The following is a 25298-nucleotide window of genomic DNA, read 5'->3' on the forward strand; positions in this document are numbered from 1 at the left end:
CTCTTCTCTTATGTTGCATTATTATTCTTTTCATATTTTTGACAGATGCATCTTTTTTAGGAGTTGACAGATGCATTATTCAATTCATATTCAACCTTCTATTATTTTAGATGAAAAACAAGTATGCATTTGAGTAGGTGGTTTAGATAATTTTAAAGAAAAGAAGCGTGGGGTGTTTCAAATACAGGGGACAAAAACAGATGACATATATAATATGGATTTTTTTTTTGGAGCAAATATATAATATGGATTTAATTAGTATGTATTGTTAGTGTAAAATTATTTTACACATGTATTAAACAATGTATTGCCACGATATTTAATATGATTAAAAATACATGAATTATTAATTAACATAACAAATCATTATAGAATGTACATGTAAAACTAAGACAAAAAAAAAAAATGTACATGTAAAACATTCTGCAGTATTGGTGTATATGGAAATTAAACTCATAAAATTATAGCCCTTGGTACACATTTATATGAGATGTCCATTTATATATCAAAACTATAGTATTTATCGGTATACTTTTAAAGCCGATAGTATCTTGAAGTATGATTTGATATGTTATTCGTCAAAACTATATTATTAAGATGCCCGTTTATACAGTAAAGGAATTGATAAATTTTTGTTGCATATTTCAATTCCAGAGTCGAAGAAATATCCGGGTTGCAAATACGCAACACAAAATAAATAAGTTATCAATAGTGAGTTATGAGTCAATTCTTTATCAATTGAATTAAAAATTTCATTGGCCATTTATGTTCTTTATAGTTGACAGGTAGGGTGTCAAATTTCAAAACCTTCTGGTTCTCTCAAATAGAAATCCAAATGAATCATTTGCCTAAGATTCATCCCATCCATATATAGTCTTTATCTTCAAGTTGTTGGAGGGAGGAATCTGAAATTGATTGATTGAACCCCACATTTAAATGGCGCCATTAAAGTGTTTGCTCAAATTGGACCCATGAGAGGAAATATATTGTGGCTACTCTTCCCTAAGTGGATAATACAAAACACTTGGACTTGATATTGAAATGAAGATATAGTTGAATCACCTGGGTGGTGGTGGTGATCTAATTAGTGATTAGGTGGTTCAATCTTCTGCCTTCAACTCCTTCGTGGCCATCTAAATTCATTCCTTCCTCCTTTGTAAATCGTTTTGTTTGGGACACGAATAGAAAATGAGATAGAAGTTCATATGTGTTTTTAAAGGGATGTATTATATTTCTTCCACATACTTCTTTCGTTTTCTAATCTCCTCTATTTCTTCCACTTACTTCTTCGTTTTTCTAATCTCTTCCCTCCATTCCCCTCCAAACTTGCAAACAAAGTCTTATGATATATTTAACAACTTTTTAGTTATCATTTCTTAAAAGACTCATAAAAAGTAAGTAGGTGTATTTTAACAAACCTTTGTATGAGTAGCTAACTCGCACGTTTTTCTTTTAAAGAAACTCCCATTTATTCTCAATGTAATCACGACACATAAATAAATTTATTCTTTTTTATTTTTCACATGTATTCGCAATTAAGTGTTAAAAAAACCTAAACAAAGTTGGAACAATAATTGTTCCTTTATGAGTTGAAATGAGATTCTTCTGAATAATCATTTTTTGATGGAACCTTATGAGTTCAATCAATTAATTGATTCATTTGATGTTTGAATTGAAAAATAGGGAATATTTTAATGCCCCCTTTGATCATCTAATTTGTGGTGAATTATTCGGTACATTAACTCTTTTGTTGGATATGATATATAATTTTTTTTGTTGAGTGGTCTAATGAGAAGAATTCACAATTAAGGTGAATAAGTTGTGTGTTCGTAGTTTAAACTCTGACTCATACATATTATAATGTATTGTCTATACTGACTATCAATTAGTCGTAAAAAAAAAAAAACTGCATGTATATATCAACAAGTTCTCCTTAATACTTCTAAAAAAAATGGTTATCCTTAATAATTTTATTGTTCTTTTATCAAATTAATTATTTATATTTTTCTAAAAGCATATATACCTACAAAATCCTAATGAATCAAGCCATTAAATATGCATGTTGTACGAGTCTTATCTTATGACTAATATTTTTGGCTGGTGCACGTCCAGAGTAACCCTAAAGCATCTTTATGTGTTGTCACCCAAATCATCCGAGGAATACTACAAAAAACCATAAAAACCTTTAACCCCACCAAACCTCTCTCTCTCTATCTCTCTGGTGATGCCAAATTCAGCAATCTATTGTATATCAGTATATGGAGGATAAATTCACGGGTTAAGTGTTAACGGTGGTTTAGTGAGTGGATCCATCCAAAAGATTTGCATGTGTCAGTCATTGTCCACACGAATACTAACATCTCATCTCATCTCATCATGCATATAGTGTTTCACTAGAGTTACAAACAAAAACAAAAAAAATACACTTGGTGATCAGAGTTGTTTACGGGTGAATGACCACTATATTAATTTGATCAAAGATATGCCTATAGTCTATAATTCATGTAATTTTAAAGACATACTACAAGATTAAAGAAGAATTAACCCAACTCAAATAAATTTAATTTAATTTGTCATCACTTATGACTATTTTGGTGGGCAAATATGGACACACCCATGTGCAGGGGCGGAGCTACGTTGCCAACTATGTAGGCACGTGCCCCCACTATTTTCTCTGTGCCACATATATATGTAGGTATATGCATGACATGCTAATATACACATATTTCCTTCCAAAAAAAAAATGCTAATATACACATATATATAATATTACAACTTAATAAGGTATAATTACCCTCTAGTTTCATTCACCAAAAAAAAATCCATTCATTTCTTCCCTTTGTTTTTGTTTTATTTTACTTTTAGTGAAAAAATGTATATTTTTTTACCAAGACCATAAATAATATATATGTTTTCCTCCCCTAAAAAAATATACGTTTTCCTAGTTAATAAAAATTCTAGATAATGTTCTTTCAAAAAAAAAATCCGAAATGTATTTTTTGAAACACTTACTATATTTACATATTACATTATAAAAAATATAAATTTATATGTAAATATTGCCCCCACTGCTCAAACTTTCTGGCTCCGCCACTGCCCATGTGCATGTACCCCTATCATATGCTCAGGCATATTGATCATTCCATTGGCGTGTCGAGTGGCAGAGGCAAACGGAATTTAAGAAAATGGAATGATTTATTTTTCTTTGCTAACATCTAAAACTGATAGCCTTGATGTAGTAATTGTTTAGGATTTGAATTTTAGGTAGTATGGCTAATTATAAGCATTAGTACATATTTGGCTATAAGCTACCACATATGCATGTATTTAAGGATCTTGTACTTGTTAATGGTCACGTGTAATTCATATATATTGATGGTAGCATATGTGCAGAATAGTGTGGGGTGATTTTAGTAATGACATACACTTATCTTGTTAATATGTTTTTTTTTTTAACAAGTGGAAAGAAAGAAAGAAAGAAAAAGAAGAAGCTATAAGGTCTAAGTCTGATGCATCCTAAAGAATTATCAAGAATACGATCGATGAGAGAGCGATGAACTACAAATGTTCGTTGTCTTTAACGAGTCATATGAAGAAAACCCTCTAAATAAGTTAACCAATTTCCACCTTTGTTATCTTCTTCAAGGCTATGTTTAGTTTCGTTTATGAAATTGAATAGAATGATACGTGATAGAATAAAAAAAATTATAACTCATTTCATTTTGTTTATTTTTCAATCAATTAAATGAGAACTTTATTCCATTATATCATAAAGTACTCAAATAATAGAAGAAAATTTGTGTTCCATTTTGCTATTTTCCGCTACAATTCATTATGTTCTATTTTGTATGATAGTTTAAAATAGACGTAAATTTTTGCCGCCTAAGTTTTACAATTGTTCGATTTTGACCTCTCAAATTTCAACTACTCGATTTTGAACCCCAAAGTTTCACAATTGTTTGATCTTATCCCCCAAGATTCAATTGCTCAATTTTAGCCCCTCAAGTTAATCTCTTTTGTATTTGCAAGTCCCCCATTGAGATTTTGACCGAAAAACTTAGATGTGCCCTTTCATTGGCTAAATGTTTGATTCTAGTTGATCACATTTGAAAGACAAAAATTGTTTAATTTTTTTTAAAAGTGCATTGTGACATACACTTTATAGAAATTAATATTTGTTTGTTATTTTGAAAGTAGGGTAACAAAATAGGGGTATTGAGTTGCGAAAAACATATAATGGAAGAAGGAAACGAGAAGAAAGAAGAAGACGATGCAGAATGACGAAGGTAGTTTATGGTGAAGGAAGGTGGGTAATTGTTCAACTACGACCGTTCAACGATAATTCCTCTCAAAATGTGTTTTCCTAATTTTGCTATCACATAAAATATTAGAATCACGAGACAAGCTTGTACAATTTTTCTCAATTTTAGGTACTCCAAAATCTAGAAAGTAAGAAAAGAAATGGACAAGAATGAGAAAATTAGGGTTTTGAGTTAACAACTTAATAGATGAAACTTAACAAAATTAGATGGAGTTAATGAAAAATTTGGTGCAAATGATGATGAGTTGTAGGGAGAATGATAAAAAAAGAGCGATAAGAAAAGAAGTGATGAGGAATCACGTTTTAATGGAGAAGAGGAATTTCCAATAGTTGAAGAAAAATGAGGGTAAGTGGTCACTAGTCACATGCTTGCATTTCTTTTTCTTTTTTTTCAACAATTTTTTTTATTTTAAAATGACACGTCAGTGTTTTTCAATCATGTCAATGTGGAACTAGAAAATACCAAAGAGGGTAATTTTGGAGGGCTAAAATTAATCAATTGAAATTTGGGGGCCAACATCGAACAATTGTAAAACTTGAGGGTCAAAATCGAGCAATTGAAACCCGAGGTCCCAAAACCGAACAATTGTAAAACTTTGAGGATCAAAACTACATTTAACCTTTAAAATATCTAAACAATACATGTAGGTATGTTGAAACACAAATAGACTTTCTATTAAAAAAACGCAAATAGACTAAGGGTGATCTTTGCAACCGGGAATGTCGACATAAGAGGAGCATGCAAATAATGAGTCGTAGATTAAACACATTCAAAGAGTCAGATTCTAAATAATATGTATCTAATAATTTTATAAGTTGATAATAATCAAAGACTAGGTTGTTAATAATATTATATATAGTGGGAATAATTTTTTGCGTGTATTAAAAAATACACACTTGCTAACTTCGACTTTAATGTTTTTAGATTAATCTAAGTTAACAATCCCTTACATACATATGAGCGAGGAGATTTTTCTAAGAGGGAAATATAGAAAATAGATATATAGGAAACATAGAGACGAGAGAGGGTAAAGAGAAAAGAGAATACTTAAGAGAGAGAAGAGAAGATATGAGAGGGAGATAGAACACTAGAAATATGAGAGAGGGAGAGAGATATGAGAGGGAGAATCAAACCGATACATTGAATATATTAAACCTCTATTTGAGAAAGAGTAGTGATATATGTACAACCATTTTGTACAACTTTAATGACAACTTTCATTTTCTCTCTTTTCATTGGTCCAAAACAATGGAGAGAGAAAAAGGAAGAGATAAAATAAGAATATAATGTGAGTATGAGAGAGAAAGTTGTCAAAAAATTGTCAAAAAGTTGATGTACAAATATCATTTTTCTTTGAGAAATACAAACGATCTACTCGCATATCACATCCCATGAACCCAAGCTCCCTCTAGGTTTCCACTTGTCTTCGTTCACACAATTTTTTATGTGTGCAATATTCATTCATTTGCACAATTTAACATCCCATCACCAGAAAATAGTTATCCTCACAAAGCATGACGTTAATTTAAATAGTTATCCTCACTAATTTTTTTATTTGCACCACGTTAATTTAAATAGTTATCCTCACAAAGCATTTTTCACTTAGAACCATGACATGACAGAGTCTAAAGTGTGTACAAGCAGAAAAAACAAAAGACAAGATATAATGCGATTTTTGCGTGGAACATAAAAGTTTACCACAACGAATATTGTGTCAAACCACTCATCTGAATGTAACTATTTTGAATTTAAATCAGATATTCTCCCTGCACAATACCAAATATAAAGATTAATTTCTCGAGTTTTCTAAAACTTAGATAAACGGTTCAATTTTTTTCAAAAGTTTGAACATTATTACAAGTCTAAACTCGAGTTTAAATTTAAAACTTTAGTTAAACTAAAAGAGACTCACTCGATAATACGTAACTGTGCAAAGTATGCATGTTAATTAAGTACACCCTTCGGTCACTAATATAAGCAAAAATTGACATTTTGCATTCATTCAATTAATGATGTATATAGTCTTTATTATAGACCACATATATCATTTAATGAATGAATCTAAAATGTTAACTTTTGCTTATATTAGTGACCGGAGGGTGTAAAGTTTAGTTATAAAAAGTAAAGGGAATTAAGCAAAGTTAATATACATATACTATGTATTTCTGCTTATATTGTAACCTTCATTGGTTGTTATTTTAACCATATTTCGTGTCGGCTTTGCTCAGTTTACACACAGACCAGAAGAAAAATAAAAAGCTGTTTTGCTTTTGTTTTGTTCTCTGTCACAAACAAGTTAGTTCTTCTTTGATCCCAACCTTCTTCATCCTTTGTTTTCTCAATCCCCACAAAAACACTATTTACCTACCTACCTACCCTTTTTGGGACACTTTTCTCTCTTCATGTGTCCACACAAAAATACTATGATTATGTTTCTTGGGTTGATTCATCTAGGAGGGTAAGTTTTTGCAAAGTGCTCTTTTTTTTTGTTTTGGTTCATCTTTTTTTTTTTATTACTGTTTGGTGTTTGCTGTTATTGAAATAGTTCTTCTTCTGCACAGATTTTGCTGATGCAGATGTTTTAAGCTGAAAAAGTTGGATTTTTTTGGCGTTTGGGTTTCTCCAACTATAAAAAAATTCCATTTTTAGGATTATTTATTGGATTATTGGACACCCTTTTGTGCTGTGTGAAGGAAAGTGAAGTTAGTAATTGGATGCATTTCAGAGAAAAGGGTAAAAGGGTCATATTTTTGTTGATTCTATTGGATATTAGTGGATGAATTTGCTGTAGGCAGTGTTTGTTTGGAGGTTTTTCAACTCCATGAATTGCAGTTAATACTATATTGTCTTGTTGTGTGGAATACTTGAGCAACAAGTTCAAATCTTGTAACTAGAAAAAACCAGGTGTTGAATTTGTTTGGAGTCTTCTTTGTTTTCTTAGGTCATAATGAAGGCTCCAAACAATGGTTACATGAACAATTCAGGAGAAGGTGTGTTCTCTCTTTCTATCTATTTGAGCATTTGTTTTCTATTTATTTATTTTTCCAATCAAACATGATCCTGCTCAGTTACTTGATTACTTTCAAGGAAGATGCTAATTGTATGTTGTTGAATTGATTTAATAGCTTTTTTATGGAGGAAAAAAAATGTGCATATGGTTTTATTTGATGTGATGAAGGCAATAATTGACTAATTTTTCTTCTGAAAATTGATGAAGGGAACTTTTTTCTTTCTCAATTCTCTTGTTACTGATGTTTACTTTAATTTTTCTTAATTCACCATGATTTGAGTAATTTTGGTTCATGTCATTAGTCTTTAATCGTTGTATATTTTTTCCTTTCATTGTTCTTTATGTCACATTTTATTCTCTTCTGAATTGAAGTAAAAGTCTAATTTGCTTTTGATTAATGTCCGTGTGTGATTTGTTTATGTATTTTGAAAAAGCAGCATATTAGTTTGGTTTGCGATAGAGTGTAGTAACAGCAAATTGTGAAAAATGGTCAATTGTTGCTGTCTTAGTTTCATTGGAAGAAGGAAAAGCATTCATATGTTTGTGTGGTAGCTTTCTGTGAGAATCTGATTCTGATTTGTATGTAGTCAGAATTTGAAAAAGAAAAGGATTTTCACCTGAATTTGATGACCTTCTCAGCATATTCTTTATGGATCTACTGATAATATGCTACTAATAATGCAAGATCTGTTTCTCTTTTTGGCACTGAAGAACTTTGTTTCTTTGTATTTTTTATATTTCTCCGTGAAGTTGTGTTTCTTTGAGTTCTTGAAACTGCATTTTATTGTGTTTTATAAAACATGGCTTCTATAGTTAAGTCTTTATTCTTTCTGTCTAATCGTACAAATAAAGAGAAAGCATATCTGTATACGTCTGCTCAAAGGAGTAACATTATGTTTATTTTGACACTAGGGGAAAGGAAGACGATCAATTCAGAATTATGGCATGCTTGTGCTGGACCTTTGGTTTCTTTGCCACCCGTTGGAAGTCTTGTGGTTTACTTCCCTCAAGGACACAGCGAGCAAGTATGTTTCATAAGCGATGAATTCTATGAGCGTCATGTGATTCATATTTCTGTATTTTGGTTGCTGATGAAGTCTCCTTTGACTACTTTAACTTTCAGGTTGCGGCTTCCATGCAAAAACAGACCGACTTCATACCCAGTTACCCCAATCTTCCATCCAAGTTGATTTGCATGCTTCACAATGTTGCCCTGCATGTAGGTGCATTTTCCGCTTGTGATGTGGCTGTTATGCAATAATGAAAACTTGTGAAGAAGAATTACTTATATACAGTTTATGATTTATATTCCATCAACTTGTGATTTATTGGTGTTTTTGTTTATTTTGGAGCAGGCTGATCCTGAAACTGACGAGGTCTACGCGCAAATGACACTTCAACCTGTAAACAAAGTAGGTTCCCTCTTCAGTTTGAGAATTTGTTATTGCGTCGCATGTTTAGTTCCTTACTTTTCTTTGACATCCTCTTCCAAGCAAATGATGAGTAACTATACAAAAGATTGTCTCATTTGTCTCTTCTGCAGTATGACAAGGACGCAATACTGGCATCAGATTTTGGTCTCAAACAAAACCGTCAACCTACCGAATTCTTTTGCAAAACTCTAACTGCTAGTGACACAAGCACTCATGGTGGATTTTCTGTTCCTCGTAGAGCAGCTGAGAAAATATTCCCACCTTTGGTGTGTATACAACATTCTCATATCTCTTGATTCATTTTCGCAAAATTTGGTAGAGCTTTATCTGATCCCTTTTGGTTTTTCTTGTCTATGCTGACCATAAGTGTTTTGATAGGATTTTTCAATGCAACCTCCCGCTCAGGAGCTTGTTGCTAAAGATCTGCATGACAATACATGGGCGTTTAGACATATTTATAGAGGTATTTCCACTTTTATTTTAGATATTCTTCATTCATTGCCATCTTACATTCATATATAATCATTAGTATATTGTATGCTTTATTGACGCACCTTTACATTCTATCTTTCTAAACCCTGTAGGTATATATTATCTTGTTATTGGTATGACAATGACATCACTTTTGTAAAAATGAAGCACATGCTAAAAATTGAGACTGTCCATACAGAAGAATTTTTTTTCAATAATCTTAGAACCGTCTTGTAAATGATTTGACCAATATACAAATATAAAGCTGTGTAATTTATGTGTTATGAAGTTTGAATGCTGAAATTGATTGAACATTGGCTACAGGGCAACCAAAGAGACATCTGTTGACTACTGGATGGAGTGTATTTATCAGCACAAAGAGACTTTTTGCTGGAGATTCTGTTCTTTTTATCAGGTAAGATATATATATATATATATATATATATATATATATATATATATATATATCTTGTGTTGGAATTTCAGAGAATTTTTAACCACAGTTTCTGAGCAAATTTTTGTTGATTACTTTTAGAGATGAAAAACAACACCTTCTTCTAGGCTTGAGGCGCGCTAATAGACAGCAGCCAGCGCTTTCTTCATCAGTAATATCCAGTGACAGTATGCATATTGGCATTTTAGCTGCTGCCGCTCATGCTGCTGCAAATAACAGTCCATTTACTATATATTACAATCCAAGGTACTATTTGGCATGTATGTGTATTATCATACATAATATGGAATAGCATCCATCGAAATATTTGTGACAGTCTCTTACAGAAAACGGTCAATTTAACAGGGCCAGCCCCTCCGAATTTGTTATTCCATTGGCCAAGTATAACAAAGCCATGTACACTCAAGTGTCTCTTGGAATGAGATTTAGAATGATGTTTGAAACAGAGGAGTCTGGAGTACGTAGATACATGGGTACAGTTACAGGAATTAGTGACTTGGATCCTGTCCGATGGAAAAATTCACAATGGCGCAATCTTCAGGTATTATTAAAAGGTGTATTATAGTACTTGTTTTGATGTACTAATACCGAACTTCTTCATGAGCTTATTGGAGCAATTATTTTCGGACTATTTACAGGTTGGATGGGATGAATCGACAGCTGGTGAACGCCCAAGTAGAGTTTCGATTTGGGATATTGAACCAGTAGTGACTCCTTTCTATATTTGTCCACCTCCATTTTTCAGGCAAAACTTCCCCGGCCACCCTGGCATGCCAGGTAGTAAGAGTTGCAGTCTTAATTAGTTAAGCTTTCATTGTGAAGTTCTTGCTATCATGTCATTGGTTCTCCAATAATTTCATTGTTCTTAGAATTAACGACCTGGCATTAAGAAAGTGAAATCAAGTCGCTTGTGTTAAATGTTTAGTCTTGTTTTGCAGATGACGGGTCCGATGTAGAAAATTCTTTCAAGAGAGCTATGCCCTGGCTTGGAGATGACTTTGGCATGAAGGATGCCTCAAGTTCAGTTTTCCCTGGTTTGAGTTTAGTGCAGTGGATGAGCATGCAGCAGAAAAATCAGTTTTCAGGTGCTCAATCAGGATGTTTCCCATCCATGCTCTCGTCTAATACTCTGCATGGTAATCTTAGCACCGACGACCCATCCAAATTATTAAGTTTCCAAGCTCCAGCCCTCTCTGCGCCAAATCTTCAATTTAACAAACCTAATTTACCCAATCAAATCAACCAATTGCAACAGTCCCCAACATCATGGCCTCAGCAACAACAACAGATACAGCAGCAGCAGCAGCAGCAGCTGCAGCAACAACAACAGCAACAGCAGCAGCTTCAGCAACAACAACAGCAACAGCAGCTGCAGTCATTGGCACAAATACCAATGAACCAGTTCCAGCAACAAAGGCAACAGCAGCTGCCTGAATCACAAAACCTGACACTGCTACAACAACAAATTACTCAGCAGCTACAGAAACAGCCACAGTCATCTCAACAGGCTATTATAAATAATGGTGTAGTTGCTTCTAAGCAGATTACAAATCAGTTTCAACAGCCGCAACCACTAGCTTACGCTCAGCTTCAGCAACAACAGCAGTTGCTCCAGGGAAGTATCCCACACCAGCAAAGTATCCAAACAGCAAGTAAGAATGCATTCCCACTGACATCCATACCACATGACTCACAATTTCATCAACAGATAGACCAGCAACCGAGTATCTTACAGAGACAGCAGCAACAGACACAATCACAACAATCTTCACTGCAGGTGCTTCAACAAAGCCAGCCACAGAGGATGCAACCAAATCTTTCAGCGACTCAAATGTCTCAACAAAACACCTCGGAGCAACAACTGCAGCTACAGTTTTTGCAAAAATTGCAGCAGCAGCAGCAGCAGCAGCAGCAACAACAACTTCTTTCGACGTCTAGCCCACTTTTGCAATCTCAGCTTCTGCAGCAACAAAATACTAACCAACAAAACCAGCAATTACCTCAGCTTCCTATATCCCAACATCACAATCAACAGTTTGGTAATAATGCATTTTCAACGGAGAAGCTTCTCAACAGCAACAATTTGTCTTCTTCATCTCTTATGCAATCACAACAGCTTTCTGTGAATCAAACCCGAAATACACAGAAGCCACTCACAATTACTAGAGTTCCCTCTACACTTACAGATGGAGAGGCTCCATCATGCTCAACATCGCCATCTACTAATAACTGCCAGATAACTCAACCAAACCTCCTGAAAAGAAATCAACAAGTACCCACTACAATAGGAGGGATCTTGGCAGTGGAGCCAACCAGTAATCTGATACAGGACCTTCAGAGTAAGTCTGACATGCATATCAAACATGAGTTCTCAAATGTAAAAGGATCTGACCAGCGAAAGTATAAAGGGACAACTACTGATCAACTGGAAGCTTCTTCTGGAACATCATACTGTCTGGATCCTGGCAACATTCAACAAAATTTGCCACTATCCAACTTCTGCATGGAAGGGGATGTCCAATCGAACCCTCGAAACAATCTTACGTTTGACTCTAATCTTGATGGTCTAATGTCTGATACTATGCTTTCAAGGGGTTTTGACTCTCAAAAAGATCTTCAAAATTTGTTGTCTAATTATGGTGGTGCTCCAAGAGACATTGAAACCGAACTGTCCACTGCTGACATCAGCTCACAGTCATTTGGATTGCCAGACATGTCTTTTAAGCCTGGTTGCTCAAATGATGTTGGCATTAATGATGCTTCTGGGGTTTTGAACAATGGCTTGCGAGCAAACCAAAATCAACGAATGCGAACATATACTAAGGTTTGTCATTCTACGACGACTGCAGATCTAATTTTTTAGCATTGCCTGTTATGTTTTAATTTATTCTTTAGATCATGTATTCAAATGCTATTCAAATTGTGTAGGTTCAAAAGCGTGGCTCTGTTGGAAGATGTATTGACGTCACCCGTTACAAGGGATATGATGAACTCCGGTATGATTTAGCACGAATGTTTGGGATTGAAGGGCAACTAGAAGATCCTCAAAGGACTGACTGGAAGTTAGTATACGTGGATCATGAAAATGACATCCTTCTTGTTGGTGATGATCCTTGGGAGTAAGTAGTCATTTCCTTAACTGTTTGTAGGCTACTGTTTCTGCAAATTTAGTTTGTTTTCTTGACCATCTACTTATAACCTCTTGCAGGGAATTTGTAAGTTGTGTTCAGAGTATAAAGATATTGTCATCTGCTGAGGTGCAGCAAATGAGTTTGGATGGGGATTTAGGTAATGTTACAATCCCAAATCAAGCATCCAGTGGGACAGATAGTGGCAATGCATGGAGGGGACAGTATGATGATAACTCTGCAGCCTCATTCAATAGGTGAGGATGTCAAATACTGACATTTTGTGGCAGTCAACTCACTCATTGAGTGGTAGAGAGCCAACTCAAACCTTTAAAACATCTGGTTGGTTCTTCTATTATACATCTCTAATGGAAAGGTGACATATTCATTGCAAATGATGCAGTTGACACAAACTGTCACCTTTGTTCCTATCATTACACGGTGAGAAGTTTAGTTTAGATTTATTACTAATGTTACAGTTACAGATCCTACCCTGGAATCAGCTTTTGTATTAGGATTTTTTTCATTTTTTATTTTCGCATCACAACAGTATAGGTAGCTACTGTATTATATGATGGTTCTTGTGTGAGATTGATTTTTATTTACCTCTATGTAAAGTGATGGTTAAAGTTATATACAGAAATGAGGTATCTAATGATTACTTATACAATTAGTATGCATGCCAATTCTTGCTCTTGTGCAAAGTGTAGTCTACACTGTTTTCATGCAGCAGTTATGGAAACATCTCTGGCAGTGTCTGAATTTTTCCCAACTATCTGATTCTTGCACTCATCCGTCTCACTCACTAAGCCATCTATACTTTCATTTGCTTCTTCTTCGGTTTTCAATCGTCATTTCTATCGATCATTTCATCGCCACACTCTTTTCGATTCACAAGATCGTTTTCCTTGGCAAAACCTTCATCTGTCAAACATTGTTGTGTAGCTAACTCGTTTTTCTGCTTATCCTTCTCTTCCTTCACATCATCAAACATAAAGCCACCTCCCAATTTATTGCTTTTAATCTCATCCTGATTTGAAACCACCTCGCTTGGAACAGACTCTTCCATAAAAACATCATCTACACCTTCAGCTTCTGATACTCCATCATTTTCTAACTTAACAGCAACATTGGCCTCAATGTTTTCATTTCTCCCACTTTCCAGCATTGAATCAACCATCTCAACATTGTTCTCAATTCCCATGACAGGAACATCAGACCCCCCTTCACTTTCATTATCAGACCCATTCTCCACCACTTCCTCATTAACATCTTCAACCACAGCCTGGTTTTGCCTCTCAAGAAACAGCATCCTCCTTCGCAGATCCCCTAACTCCCTCTCCATTAAGAAAAAACGCTCCCTCAATGTCAGATTCTCTTCCTCCAATTGTGCTATATGAGAATCCTGATCATCTACCCTATTCTCTTAAGACATTATTATAGTCACCACCTCCATAGTTAGGGTAAATCATCTCAAACCTGCTCAAATCTTGGTCCAGCCTCCTTTCTACCTCCACATGTTCCTCCACATCACTCTCACTCGACCCACTACCACCATCCTCATCATCTTCATCATCATGAACATCTCTCAGCCTAATCAAACCCTTCATGGACCCGTATCCATCCACACCCCACTCTTCCTTCGCCATGTCTCCCAACATCTCCCTAGAAGGAGACAAAATAGGTGTAGGCAGCACCGCGGGAGTCACAGGACAAGGTGACACGAGCGATGCAATACCACCGGATTTCTTAGCACGAATAATAAAGGAAGTGGTATTCCTAGGGGCATAAGGAGCAAATCTAGCATTAAACTTCTTCTTAGGGTAAAACTTACGCGCTTTCAAACGATTCTGAGATTGTAACTCGTGAAGAGTAGGTGGTTGGTAACCAACAATATTATTTGGAATAGTTTGGTTGGGTTTTTCCATTCTCCTAATATCTTTGCGCTTGTCGCTAACCTTCTTTCCCTTCCAGTTATTGTTATTATTACTTCGTCCCGGCTTGGAATTAAGGAAATTAGGTTTGATATTAGGGTTCTGAAATTTCATGTTAGGATCCAGAGGAAGCTGCTGTTGAAGACCAAACCTTGTTATTATATCCACCACCACGGGTCATCATCGGAGGAGGAAGCTGTTGTTGATTCTGAGTCATCATCTTCATCTGCGGTTGGTGAGAGAGTAACTGAGGTTGTTGTTGTTGCTGAGATTGGTTGATAATTACCTGAGGAGGCGGAGGATTCATCATCTGGTTCAAATTCATCATCATCTGAGATTGATCGTTCATCGTTACCACAAAACCCTACGTACAACAAATTAACAACATTTCAATATGAACGTAGAAAAGCTCAGTTTTTTCAACCTTTCTAATGTTGGCCATACTGCGCGTCAATTTCTGGTTAGCTCTATCCAAGTGATAGATTGATTTTTTTTTTGAAGAATTAAAATCAACTTTATTAGTCCTCGGTTTTAAAATGAGTGTCGCTTTAACCAAAAAAATTTGTTTGAAAATGAATGTCACTTTACATTTTCAATACAACTTTAATTTATAACTTCCAACTTTACCCTCAATAAATACTCCAACTTTTCTACAATTTTTAATGCAACTTTAAGTTTGTCTTTTTCTTATAGAGTAAGGACAGTTTAGTAAAAGTGTTATGTCTAATTATTATTTCATTCCATTTATTAATCTATGTACCAAAACCTTAAACGATACTCATTATAAAACGGAGGGAGTATTTTACAGAGTTTGAAAAAATAATTACTCTTCATTTTAGTATTAGACTCTTGTATTGTTTTTTTTTTTTTTTTACAATGACTCTTTGTATTGATTTTACTTCAAAGCTTTCTAATTAAATTTATTACTCCCACATTTTCACAATACTTGTCCATTTTGAAGAATAATTTTGTTTCACTTTACTTGTCACTTTCAAGTTTCAATGCAACATTAATTATTGGTTTATCAATAATACCCTTACCTATTTATTGTAGAGAGAAATAATAAAATGAAATAATATATGAGTAAAGGTATTATAGAAAAAACACAGAATTTCATAAAAAATGACAACATTCATTTGATTACTTGGCATGTGTAATTTCTTCAAAATTGATAAGTATTGTGAAACGGAGGGAGTATCATGTTTTCTTATGCTCGATTGTATCAATATAATTTCACCGATCAAACATGCATATGATTCGATTTCAAGCACAATAATTTACTAAACATCCATCTGGATATATGTAAAAAAAACTGTTCTCGTTGGAAATCAGCTGCTGAGTGTATGCATTGAAAACCATGAGAAGGTGAAAAGCCGTTGACAATAATACAAAACACAGATGCAACAGAGATTGTGCAAGGAATAGATAGAGCTGCAATCAACTAGTATATTTCAAGCCTCGTTGCAAAATAAAAAATTGACAATTTCCCTCAACACCACAAAAATTTAGGTTCTACAACAGAAAATAGCCAAAATTAAGAGAGGATAGCCATGACATCTGAGGCTCTCAAAGCAATATAGTCAGAACCATCTTTGCCTTTGAAGTCATTCCCTGCATATTTGGAGTACAAAACTGTATTCCCGGGTGAAATGGATAATGGTTTTCTGTTGCCTTCGTCATCCACAGGCCCTGGACCAACAGCTATCACCTGTTACATCCAAAAGGAGTAGAATGGTTATTTACATACCTAGGACCAAAACTACTCGATCAAAACAATGTTACAGCTAAGCAAGTAAGAACCAAACCAATGACCTGAGCTAAAGCAATAAATAAAAATAAGCATCAGTTAAACTGTCATCAACACATTCTACCGTCTTAAGGGATAATGCTAGTTGCTACAGGAACACAAAAATTAAATGCACGACAGTATCTAATGCGTTCATTTTCACCAGACCATCCATTGTTTTAATTTTTTGAAAACAGCCCAAATCACATTCTTGCAATTCTTGTGACCTTCCCTTCATACGATATAACATTGCCCTCTTTTAGAAGAGTGGTGTTACTTTTTAAGTATACTGTTTCAAAAAAAGGAGAATAGAAAAGCTTACCGTGCCAATGGATGGCTTATCCTTGGTTGCTTCCGTGAGCAACAAACCACCAGCAGTTTTTTCCTCAGCTTCTGCAACCTGCAGCATCATAATTAAAGGCATGTATAATATTCAGATATAATATTGCCTTTAAACGTAACACCTTAATGCAAAATATGGTTAAGACAAATAATTAAATGGGCAGATCATCAAGACAACTGGAGCATCGAAATAATCAAATCTCAGAAAAGTTCCACACCTTTATCAAGACTCTGTCATTCAAGGGTTTAAGATCTTTGACCTCTTCGGTTTCAAGAATACCAACGATGTCATCATCCTTCAGTATAAGATGTTTTGAACCATTGAACTCCACTTCAGTTCCTGCATACTTTGAGTACACAACTTGTGCACCTGCCTGTAAAGAGAAATACATTACATAAATCCAAAATAAAAGAAAGACCAAGGCTTAAAGGATTCCATAAGCTAGTGGCATCACTCACCTTCACACTAATGTCCACTTTGTTCTTCCCAACTGTCTTCCCGTCTCCAACAGCAACTACCTCACCCCCTTGAGGCTTTGATTGAGCAGTTGATGGCAGCAAAATTCCACCCTGAGTTTTCTCTTCTGCATCCTTGATTTTTACCAGTACTCTATCACCTAGTGGCTTGACAGTTGTATGCTACAAGATGAAATTACTAATAAGGCGCATGCAGCATTGAATTGTAAAATGTAGAAGTAAAAACACTAGAAATAATCCCATGGGACAGGGCTTATGTATATCAATGAACATGTTAATTCAAGATGAAATGTATATCAATAGTCTGCTATTTCGCTTACGAAATAAAAAGATAATGTTCTTCTGTACGAAAAATATTCATAAATATTGGTCTGAAAAATATTCAAAAATGGTGGGACCCCCTTCCCGGACCCCGCGTATGCGGGAGCTTTAGTGCACCGGGTTGCCCTTTTTTTTTATTGGTCTGAAATTTAGTTGCAAATGAATTTTTCACTCTTTCTAACTCCTACTTTGATCTCTCGCTGTAGCTTCGCTTTCTCTATCTACTCACAAATTGTACATTTTCTCTTATACTAAGGGGCACTCGTAAGATAATGCACTTGTGTGATAACTATCTCATAATGCACTTGAGTGGGTGTTTGAAAGAGCTTATAGCTTATGGCACTTTTCATAAGTGTTTCTCAACTTAATTTCGCAAGTTCTCCAAGATAGCTTATAAACACAACTTATAGCAGCATATACAAAAACAATTTAACTCTATTTTATCATAATATACTACTGAAAAGAATAATTTTGCCGCAGATAATGAAGAAAATCCATGACCCAAAAAATAAAAATAATACCTTGGGGGTAACAACAGTGGCGGCTTTAACAACAATAGACGGGAACGACCTTTGTGTAAGAATACCAATTCTAGCATTGTTACGAGGAAAATGAATTGCGGAAGTTCGCAATCCTTCAAAGGAAGAAAGGTTCCTCGTAGAAATCGATGAAGCAGTAAGCTGAGTAGTCGCCATTGAAATGTGTTGTTCTTAACTGCTAAAAAATTGAAAATGGAATTAATCTACGAGGATCATTTGACGCTACGCATTTCTACAAAATGTAAAGTGCGGTATTGATTCTAAGATTAGGTTAAAGGATAGAGTGTACCTTATCAACAAAGTGTGCCACGAACGAAGCTTACAAAATGGGAAGAAACGTGAAAGGATAAAAACCCTAAGATAGATTTGGGTTTTATTGGGTGACGGATTAGATAGACGGAGGCTTCTAGACATCTTGGTTTGTTTCCTTTTTTGTTTTTTTAAAAATAAATAAATAAATAAAATTTTTTTTTTTTTTTTTAAGAATAGAAGAGACAAAATACAATCTTATTCAAATACCAATGTTAACTTATTCCAACCTAAAAATATCAAGACAATAAAAGGACGTTTGTTTTAAGTTTAAGATTTACATTCATGTGAATACGTGGGTAGGAAATGAGTATACACATTTTTTTTTTTTGAGGAAGAAATGAGTATACACATGTTTGTTACTATATTGAGAAATCATTATATTTTTGGTATCAATGTTCTAAGAATGAAATAACTTCTCATAACTTTTAACATTTAAGTGAAATTATTCTCGAGTTAGAGGATGAGAAAGTGGGTTCCCATGAATTTTTGTATGCTTTTTAAAAATAAAAAAAATAACTTCCAATTTTCTAAGAATATTCAAGAGTGTACTAAATAGTTTTTAATAGAAATACTCAAGAATAAAACTCTTCTCTTTATATTTTCTGAGTATTTGTTCCTAGAAATAATTTTTGAGTTTGTGAAACAAATGTTCTCTATGAAATAAATAAACAACCGACACCCACTAGTTTTTTTTTTTTATCAAAATATATTTTTGTCGTTATTTAAACCAATTTTAAATAGAAAGATAGTTTTGTAAGTTCCTTTTAACTAATTAAAAAAACAATAGTGGTAAACAACGGTTGTTACATTCGGTACAACGCTATGTATTATCAGCCTTTGTTAGGTTCAACTTCTTATTTTGAAAGTGCTTCTTGGTTTTTTTTTATGTATAAAGTTTGAAAGCGCTTCTAGTAGTCTCAAAAGTGAAAGCCAATAATTCGCACATGTTTTGTTCAACATTTCGAAATCAATTCTCATCTCCAAAAATAATTCTTTTTTGAAGTTAGAAATTATAGCCTTTTGTACCCAAAAAAAAAATAAAATCATAGCCTTTGGGTTTGTTAGAATCAATTATGCATTCAATGTTGTTTTGGTTATTACAGTTCATTATTTTCCTTCGCCGCTCTTCATCAATTCGCATTCCCTTTTGGTGCCCTTCATCAATTCTGCATACCCAATGTTCCAATAGAAAGAAATTTGCAATTCTACGTTGTATGTCTAAGTTCAAATTTGAAACATAGGTTCAAATAATAGTCGCAATAGTGGTTATGCACAACTTTATTTGAATGAAAGCAGAAATTGATATTGATTTTAATGTTTATGAAAGCACTTTGTGTTTTTGACTTTATTATTATAAAATGCAAATTGCGAGTGATTTTAAAACGCAAAGTTAAAAATGAAGGAAATAGAAAAATAATTTTAACAAATTAACCTTATTAATCATCCAATGATCTCCGTTATATATCATAAAGGCAACGTGAAAAATAATAATTTGTGAGTGATACATACATTTTTTTTTTGTTGAAGGGGGTGATACATACATAGTATTAACTAGATATATTATGATTGAAAATAAATAATCAAATATTAAAAATTATAAGTAACAATTTCTAGAACAATGTTTTTTTTTCAAACGTGACAATTATAATAGAACCTATCAAATAAATATTTATTCGAAAAACAATCAGATTGGTATTCCCTTCCAACTTCATCATGCGACTCAAATCAAAATTAAACTTGGGTAAAGGTAAATCATTATTAATTTTGAAATTATTGGAGTGAATTAACGATTATTTCCGTTGTAAAAGGAGAAAAACATTCAACATGTAACAAGAATGATTGAGATTTAGTAATTTCAAGACCGAAAAATCATCGTGATAAATAAAGTCACGTTGACTTTTCCCTTCTAAAGTCATTGAATCTTAATCGATGATGAGAAGGAGCATCATGGTGCATACAAAGTTATTTAGACGGAGAATCAATTTATTCATTTTTTAAACAAAAAGAAGGAAAGAAGCAGAGCCAATACAATAAGAACATCATCCATGAAATTATATGGCTTTGAAAACAATCTATATTTTTAACCGTGCTATAACTTAGTAGTCACGGATTCAAAGGTTAACGATGGTGGGCTTATAATCAAATGCCAGCACTTTCTCCAAGCAAGGAACGAGCAACTTTGCATACTCAACATGAGCAGGATGAGCTACATACTCTGCAATGGCTTCCACACTCTCAAATGTTGATTCAAAGAAATGAGTAAATCCTTGATTCAGGTAACAAATAATAAGGAAAGTACAACAACAATTCCTAAAAAAATAAGACATGTATATATAAAATTGAAACATATTTCAGACAAATTTGTTTTTCAAATAATTTGTTTTAATACCAGCGATTTTCGCTAAGTGGACGAGGGAGTATTTATAACTAAATTAAGTTTTTTAAGTTTTGGTTTAGACAAAAAATTAGACTTAAAATCATAGTCTAGACTGCTTTTGTCGGTAACTTATTTAAGTTTAAGTTTCATCTTACCAATGGAATGACTTCATGGGTGGGATGAGATTGACGAGATTGGCAAAGGCCTTGATGAGTTCCTCAATCTTCTCTTGGGAGATTTCATCTTTGAACTTTCCAATCACTATGTTCTTCACTACTCCTTTTGCTTCCTCCATTTCCTCCTCTTTCACTTTGCTCCCTCCTAAAATAGCTGTATACTACAAGATGCTTACCTCGTGCATTGCAGTGTTTCTTTTTGTCTTGTTTAACAAAAATAACCTGGTTTTCACAAATATCTTAAATGTGTGCGGTGTTGTTTGTTTGTCATCCCAACGTGACATTGGTTGATTTTTTTTCTCTGATTGTGGTGTTCATTTAGTTTAGATGGAACAAATCAATTCTTATCAATTACATATTCGGTCAATTATTTGGACATCACATTACATATTCCAATCATTTTATTTTGTCACATTTATACACATGTTGTCGTTTTATACTATTAATTTTGGTGATATGAGTTAGATCACAAAATTATCATTTTCGGTTGTTAGCAACATTGAATTTGTGGTGTTTTCGTTATATTCTATCCATTTGAATAAATATAAATAAATATATCTTTTAATTAAAACACAAAAGACAACCAAGTGACATAATCCTCTAAAAAAAAAGACATAATGATAATAATTTTTTTTTATAATGTGAATAATTGTGAAGATATTTTAAGAATCAAAACAATAAAGTGGAATATTGATAATATTACTTTTTTTCACATGCAACAGAATAACAACAACCAAACATTATTCAAGTAAAGTATGCTACATGGATCAAGCAGGGATATAATTTTTGTGATATAACATATTTCTATTCTACTCATTAATCTTCACTGTATATTTATCTTAAATTATGAAGCTTTCATTGCACTGTTATCGTGAGAGAGAAACCCCAAAGCATTCCACATGCATATCACTAGATATCACCGATGCAATTCACCTATCAACATTCACCACTACCTTACATGAAATAACAAAAGAATATACGAGGTAGGATCCAACAAGACCATTAAAAGGCAGAGTCTGCCACTATGCTGAAAACCTGCAGCAGCGCCCCAACCCAGGCTTGCTCGAGATAGAGATATAAAGCAGCAACAATTCATAAAATGTAAGTTCCATTTTGATGATTGGAGCCATTTCACCCCAAAATCAGATGGCTATGTGGCTAAATTAATAAGAGATTAACGGATTCCTAACACTGCCACAAAACCAATCTGAGAACCTATCTTCCTTTCAATTCGAACTGATAGCTCCTAAACAAAACAATGGATTGGAGAGCCATTTAGTCAGTGGTATAACAAAACTTCTTGCTTTCGATTGTAGAATTTTGCACGATAGAATTTGGACCTCCTACACAACTCAAAGTCTCAAACCTACAAACTGTGTCAAAAGTCCACCAACTGCTTCGACCACAGCTGAAATATAAGTGATTAGCTGATTCAATTTCACTACACCCTCCCACACAACGCAACGATGAATCCAAGTTGAGTTCCCTAACATCAAGGTTATCCGTAGGTGGGAGCCTATTTCACACTACTCTAAGCAAGGACCCCAGATATCCACCCGGAACGACTCATTACTACTACTTAACACTATAACGAACTTCATAGGCCTTCTTTACCAAGTAAACCCGACCACTTCCAACCCTATTCCAAATTATCCTAAATTCCAATAGAATATTTATCTCCAGATACAAGTGCACTATACCTCAACCACCCCTTTGGAATAATATTCTCCACCACCTCTATTGAATTTCTCTTCTTCCTTCATCAGTACCAAACGTTTGAGCAACGCATCGGCTATCCATCCTAAATGATAATGCCATTGAATACATGTGTAAAACTTTTTAAAACATTTTTACACTGACTGTGCATATCAATTAAACCCATAACAAAATATTCTCTCTGTCGACAAGCTCCGGTTAAAATATTGTATTACAAACTAAAATTTTGATGTCTTAATCTAGGCATAACATATATACTACTATGTTGGAATTTCGATATGTTATAACTAACTTGATGCCTTCATAGATCTATATTTCGAAGGAAAACCATGTTTGGAAAAACCATTTTTCATTCTTTTATTTTAAGTGAATATTTTTCATTCTTTTTAATATAACAAGCCAACAATCCAGATTGATAATAATAAAAATAATAGAGAAAAAAAAATCCCCAGTCCAACTTCTTTCAAAAACTGCCTGCAATTTTGTTTTTTATAAAAGTCAACAAACACACCAATCAGATTGGTAATATCCCTTACTCAACTTCTTCATACGACCCAACTAAAAACTCATTTTATATGTGTAGAGGTAATACATTATTAATTCTAAATTTTGGAGTAATTCAACAATGCATTGTCCTGTCAATCAGTTTTCTACGGTCTACGGTCATCAAAATTAAAATAAGCAATTACGTTATAAGCAGAGAAAAACACTCAAATGTGACAAGGATCATTATAGTGCAAACAAAAGCCATTTATTTATAAAGGAAATCAGTTCAACAATGGCTTATTTTTAACAGAATACTAGCTAGCAGTCAACGACTACCATAAGTCAACTGAATAAATCAAAGATTAACGATGGTGGGCTTATAATCAATTACAATCACTTTCTCCAAGTTGGAAAGGAACAAATTTGCATACTCAACATGTGCAGGATGAGCCACATACTCTTTAATGGCTTCCACACTCTCAAAGGCTGATTCAAATACATGAGTAAAACCTTGATGCAGGTTTTCAGCACTTACATCCGTCCCCCTATACACAATAAAAGATAACATAAATATATAGATATTATATTGCTAAGCTTTGAAATGTTGTAATCATAGCCACTAATGGTCAGTTTAGATTGACTTATTAGAACTTATCAACTATTAAGCGCTTATGAGACTGTTTGGGAGAGCTTATGGAAACAGCTTTTGACATTTTCATAAGTTGTTTACAACTTATTTCTATAAGCTCTCCAGGATAGCTTATCAAAACAGCTTATAACTTGTACCAAAACTGTATGACTTAATTTTATCTTTTCTTATTAAAATAGCTTAAACATATGTAGTATAAGCTTAAAATTAAACTGTATATCAAAACATGACAAGATATAGTTTTCATTAGATTATAACTAAAACTAATCTATTACATTAGGCTTTATCTATTGTAAATATCACTTGGTAATCCATTTCCCTAGTCTTTTTGAGACTAATGTCAAATTGTCAATTACCATAATCACTTATGTAAACAACAGATGGCAAAAAAGGATAAAATGCAGAAATTTAATAGATCTTAATCTTCTAATACTTCAATTTCACTCAAAAACTTTAAAAAAAAAAAAAAATTGTGAAATAACCCCAAATATGTTCCACTGATTCTCCTAATCTTACTTGGGAAACCCCAATTATTAAATGAATTTACTAAAAATTCAATCTTTTGTGAAATGAGTCCATTTTTTGCAGCATCAATTTGTAATTTGCAAAGAAATTGATGATATTTGCGCTGATCTAAGTGGGTTGTTGAATTGCAAGAAAAAGAAATAATAGTACATAATGAATGAAGGAGGTTCCATACCAGTGGAATGACTTCATGGGCGGGATGAGATTGACGAGATTTGCATAACCCTTGATGAGTTCATCAATCTTCTCTTGAGAGATTTCATCCTTGAACTTTGCGATCACTATGTGCTTCAATGCTCCTTTTGCTTCCGCCATTTCTTTTCTTCTTCTCTCTCGAGTTTCGTTTATTTCACTTCTTTCTCTTTTTTATTGGCTTCCCACTTCTCACTTGCTACTCAGTTAGAGCATCTACAATGGAGACACCTATTTTTTTTTTGTTCTTAAATGGATCCGCGTGTACACATCACTTATTTATAATTTTTTAATAGTGGTACCTAATAAGCACTTAATCACTCCAATCCAAATCTCACACAAACTTCTTAAATGGGACCCACTAATCAACTATCAATAACGTTATGGGTCTTGTTAACCGGTGCCCCCGGGGCACTGGTTAAGGAACCCAAAAAAAGAAAGTTTAAAATTAAAAGTAATATTTTTCAAACTTTTCATGAGTTGATTGCACAAGTTCCAACGCGATGTTATTATATTTGTTTCCTTAACCGGTGCCCCGGGGGCATCGGTTAACATTTCCCTAACTTTATATCATTATATTTCACTTTTTTAATATTAAAAAAGTGCGGATCCTGCTTAAAAGTGGGGGTAGTAAGACCCCAGGTCTTA

The 25298-nt window shown here is 33.8% G+C and overlaps 4 protein-coding genes and 1 pseudogene across 5 annotated transcripts; 1 reads left to right on the forward strand and 4 right to left on the reverse strand.

Moving 5' to 3' along the window:
- The first annotated feature begins 6500 nt into the window (after positions 1-6500).
- Positions 6501-13488, forward strand: ARF19 (auxin response factor 19). Its single transcript, XM_085738151.1, has 14 exons — positions 6501-6780; positions 6884-7312; positions 8245-8357; positions 8456-8551; positions 8688-8744; positions 8876-9031; positions 9144-9228; positions 9561-9651; positions 9772-9936; positions 10036-10231; positions 10329-10467; positions 10629-12514; positions 12619-12809; positions 12899-13488. The coding sequence occupies exons 2-14, from the start codon at positions 7270-7272 to the stop codon at positions 13077-13079; spliced, it is 3399 nt and encodes a 1132-aa protein (XP_085594277.1). The 5' UTR covers positions 6501-6780; positions 6884-7269; the 3' UTR covers positions 13080-13488.
- Positions 13489-13537: 49 nt separating this feature from the next.
- Positions 13538-15151, reverse strand: LOC146902900 (uncharacterized; annotated as a pseudogene).
- Positions 15152-16178: 1027 nt separating this feature from the next.
- On the reverse strand, positions 16179-18565 carry LOC146902901 (20 kDa chaperonin, chloroplastic-like). 2 transcript variants are annotated; one of them, XM_085738153.1, is made up of 6 exons: positions 18507-18565; positions 18200-18392; positions 17340-17519; positions 17099-17254; positions 16861-16938; positions 16179-16460 (listed from the first exon to the last, which is right to left on the reverse strand). In XM_085738153.1, exons 2-6 carry the CDS (start codon positions 18371-18373, stop codon positions 16287-16289), a joined length of 762 nt encoding a protein of 253 aa, XP_085594279.1. In that variant the 5' UTR covers positions 18374-18392; positions 18507-18565; the 3' UTR covers positions 16179-16286. The 2 variants fall into 2 exon arrangements, with proteins under 2 accessions (XP_085594279.1, XP_085594278.1); XM_085738152.1 differs by having other exon boundaries at positions 18200-18395.
- A 1990-nt stretch (positions 18566-20555) lies between these two features.
- Positions 20556-21335, reverse strand: LOC146902902 (stress-response A/B barrel domain-containing protein HS1-like). Its single transcript, XM_085738154.1, has 2 exons — positions 21062-21335; positions 20556-20839 (listed from the first exon to the last, which is right to left on the reverse strand). The coding sequence occupies exons 1-2, from the start codon at positions 21199-21201 to the stop codon at positions 20641-20643; spliced, it is 339 nt and encodes a 112-aa protein (XP_085594280.1). The 5' UTR covers positions 21202-21335; the 3' UTR covers positions 20556-20640.
- A 2192-nt stretch (positions 21336-23527) lies between these two features.
- On the reverse strand, positions 23528-24793 carry LOC146902903 (stress-response A/B barrel domain-containing protein HS1-like). Its single transcript, XM_085738155.1, has 2 exons — positions 24634-24793; positions 23528-23829 (listed from the first exon to the last, which is right to left on the reverse strand). Exons 1-2 carry the CDS (start codon positions 24771-24773, stop codon positions 23640-23642), a joined length of 330 nt encoding a protein of 109 aa, XP_085594281.1. The 5' UTR covers positions 24774-24793; the 3' UTR covers positions 23528-23639.
- Positions 24794-25298: the final 505 nt, after the last annotated feature.

The sequence above is a fragment of the Medicago sativa genome, chromosome 8, assembly GCF_051527215.1.
Source record: "Medicago sativa cultivar Bolivia chromosome 8, Bolivia_mono, whole genome shotgun sequence".
Classification (NCBI taxonomy): Eukaryota; Viridiplantae; Streptophyta; class Magnoliopsida; order Fabales; family Fabaceae; genus Medicago; species Medicago sativa.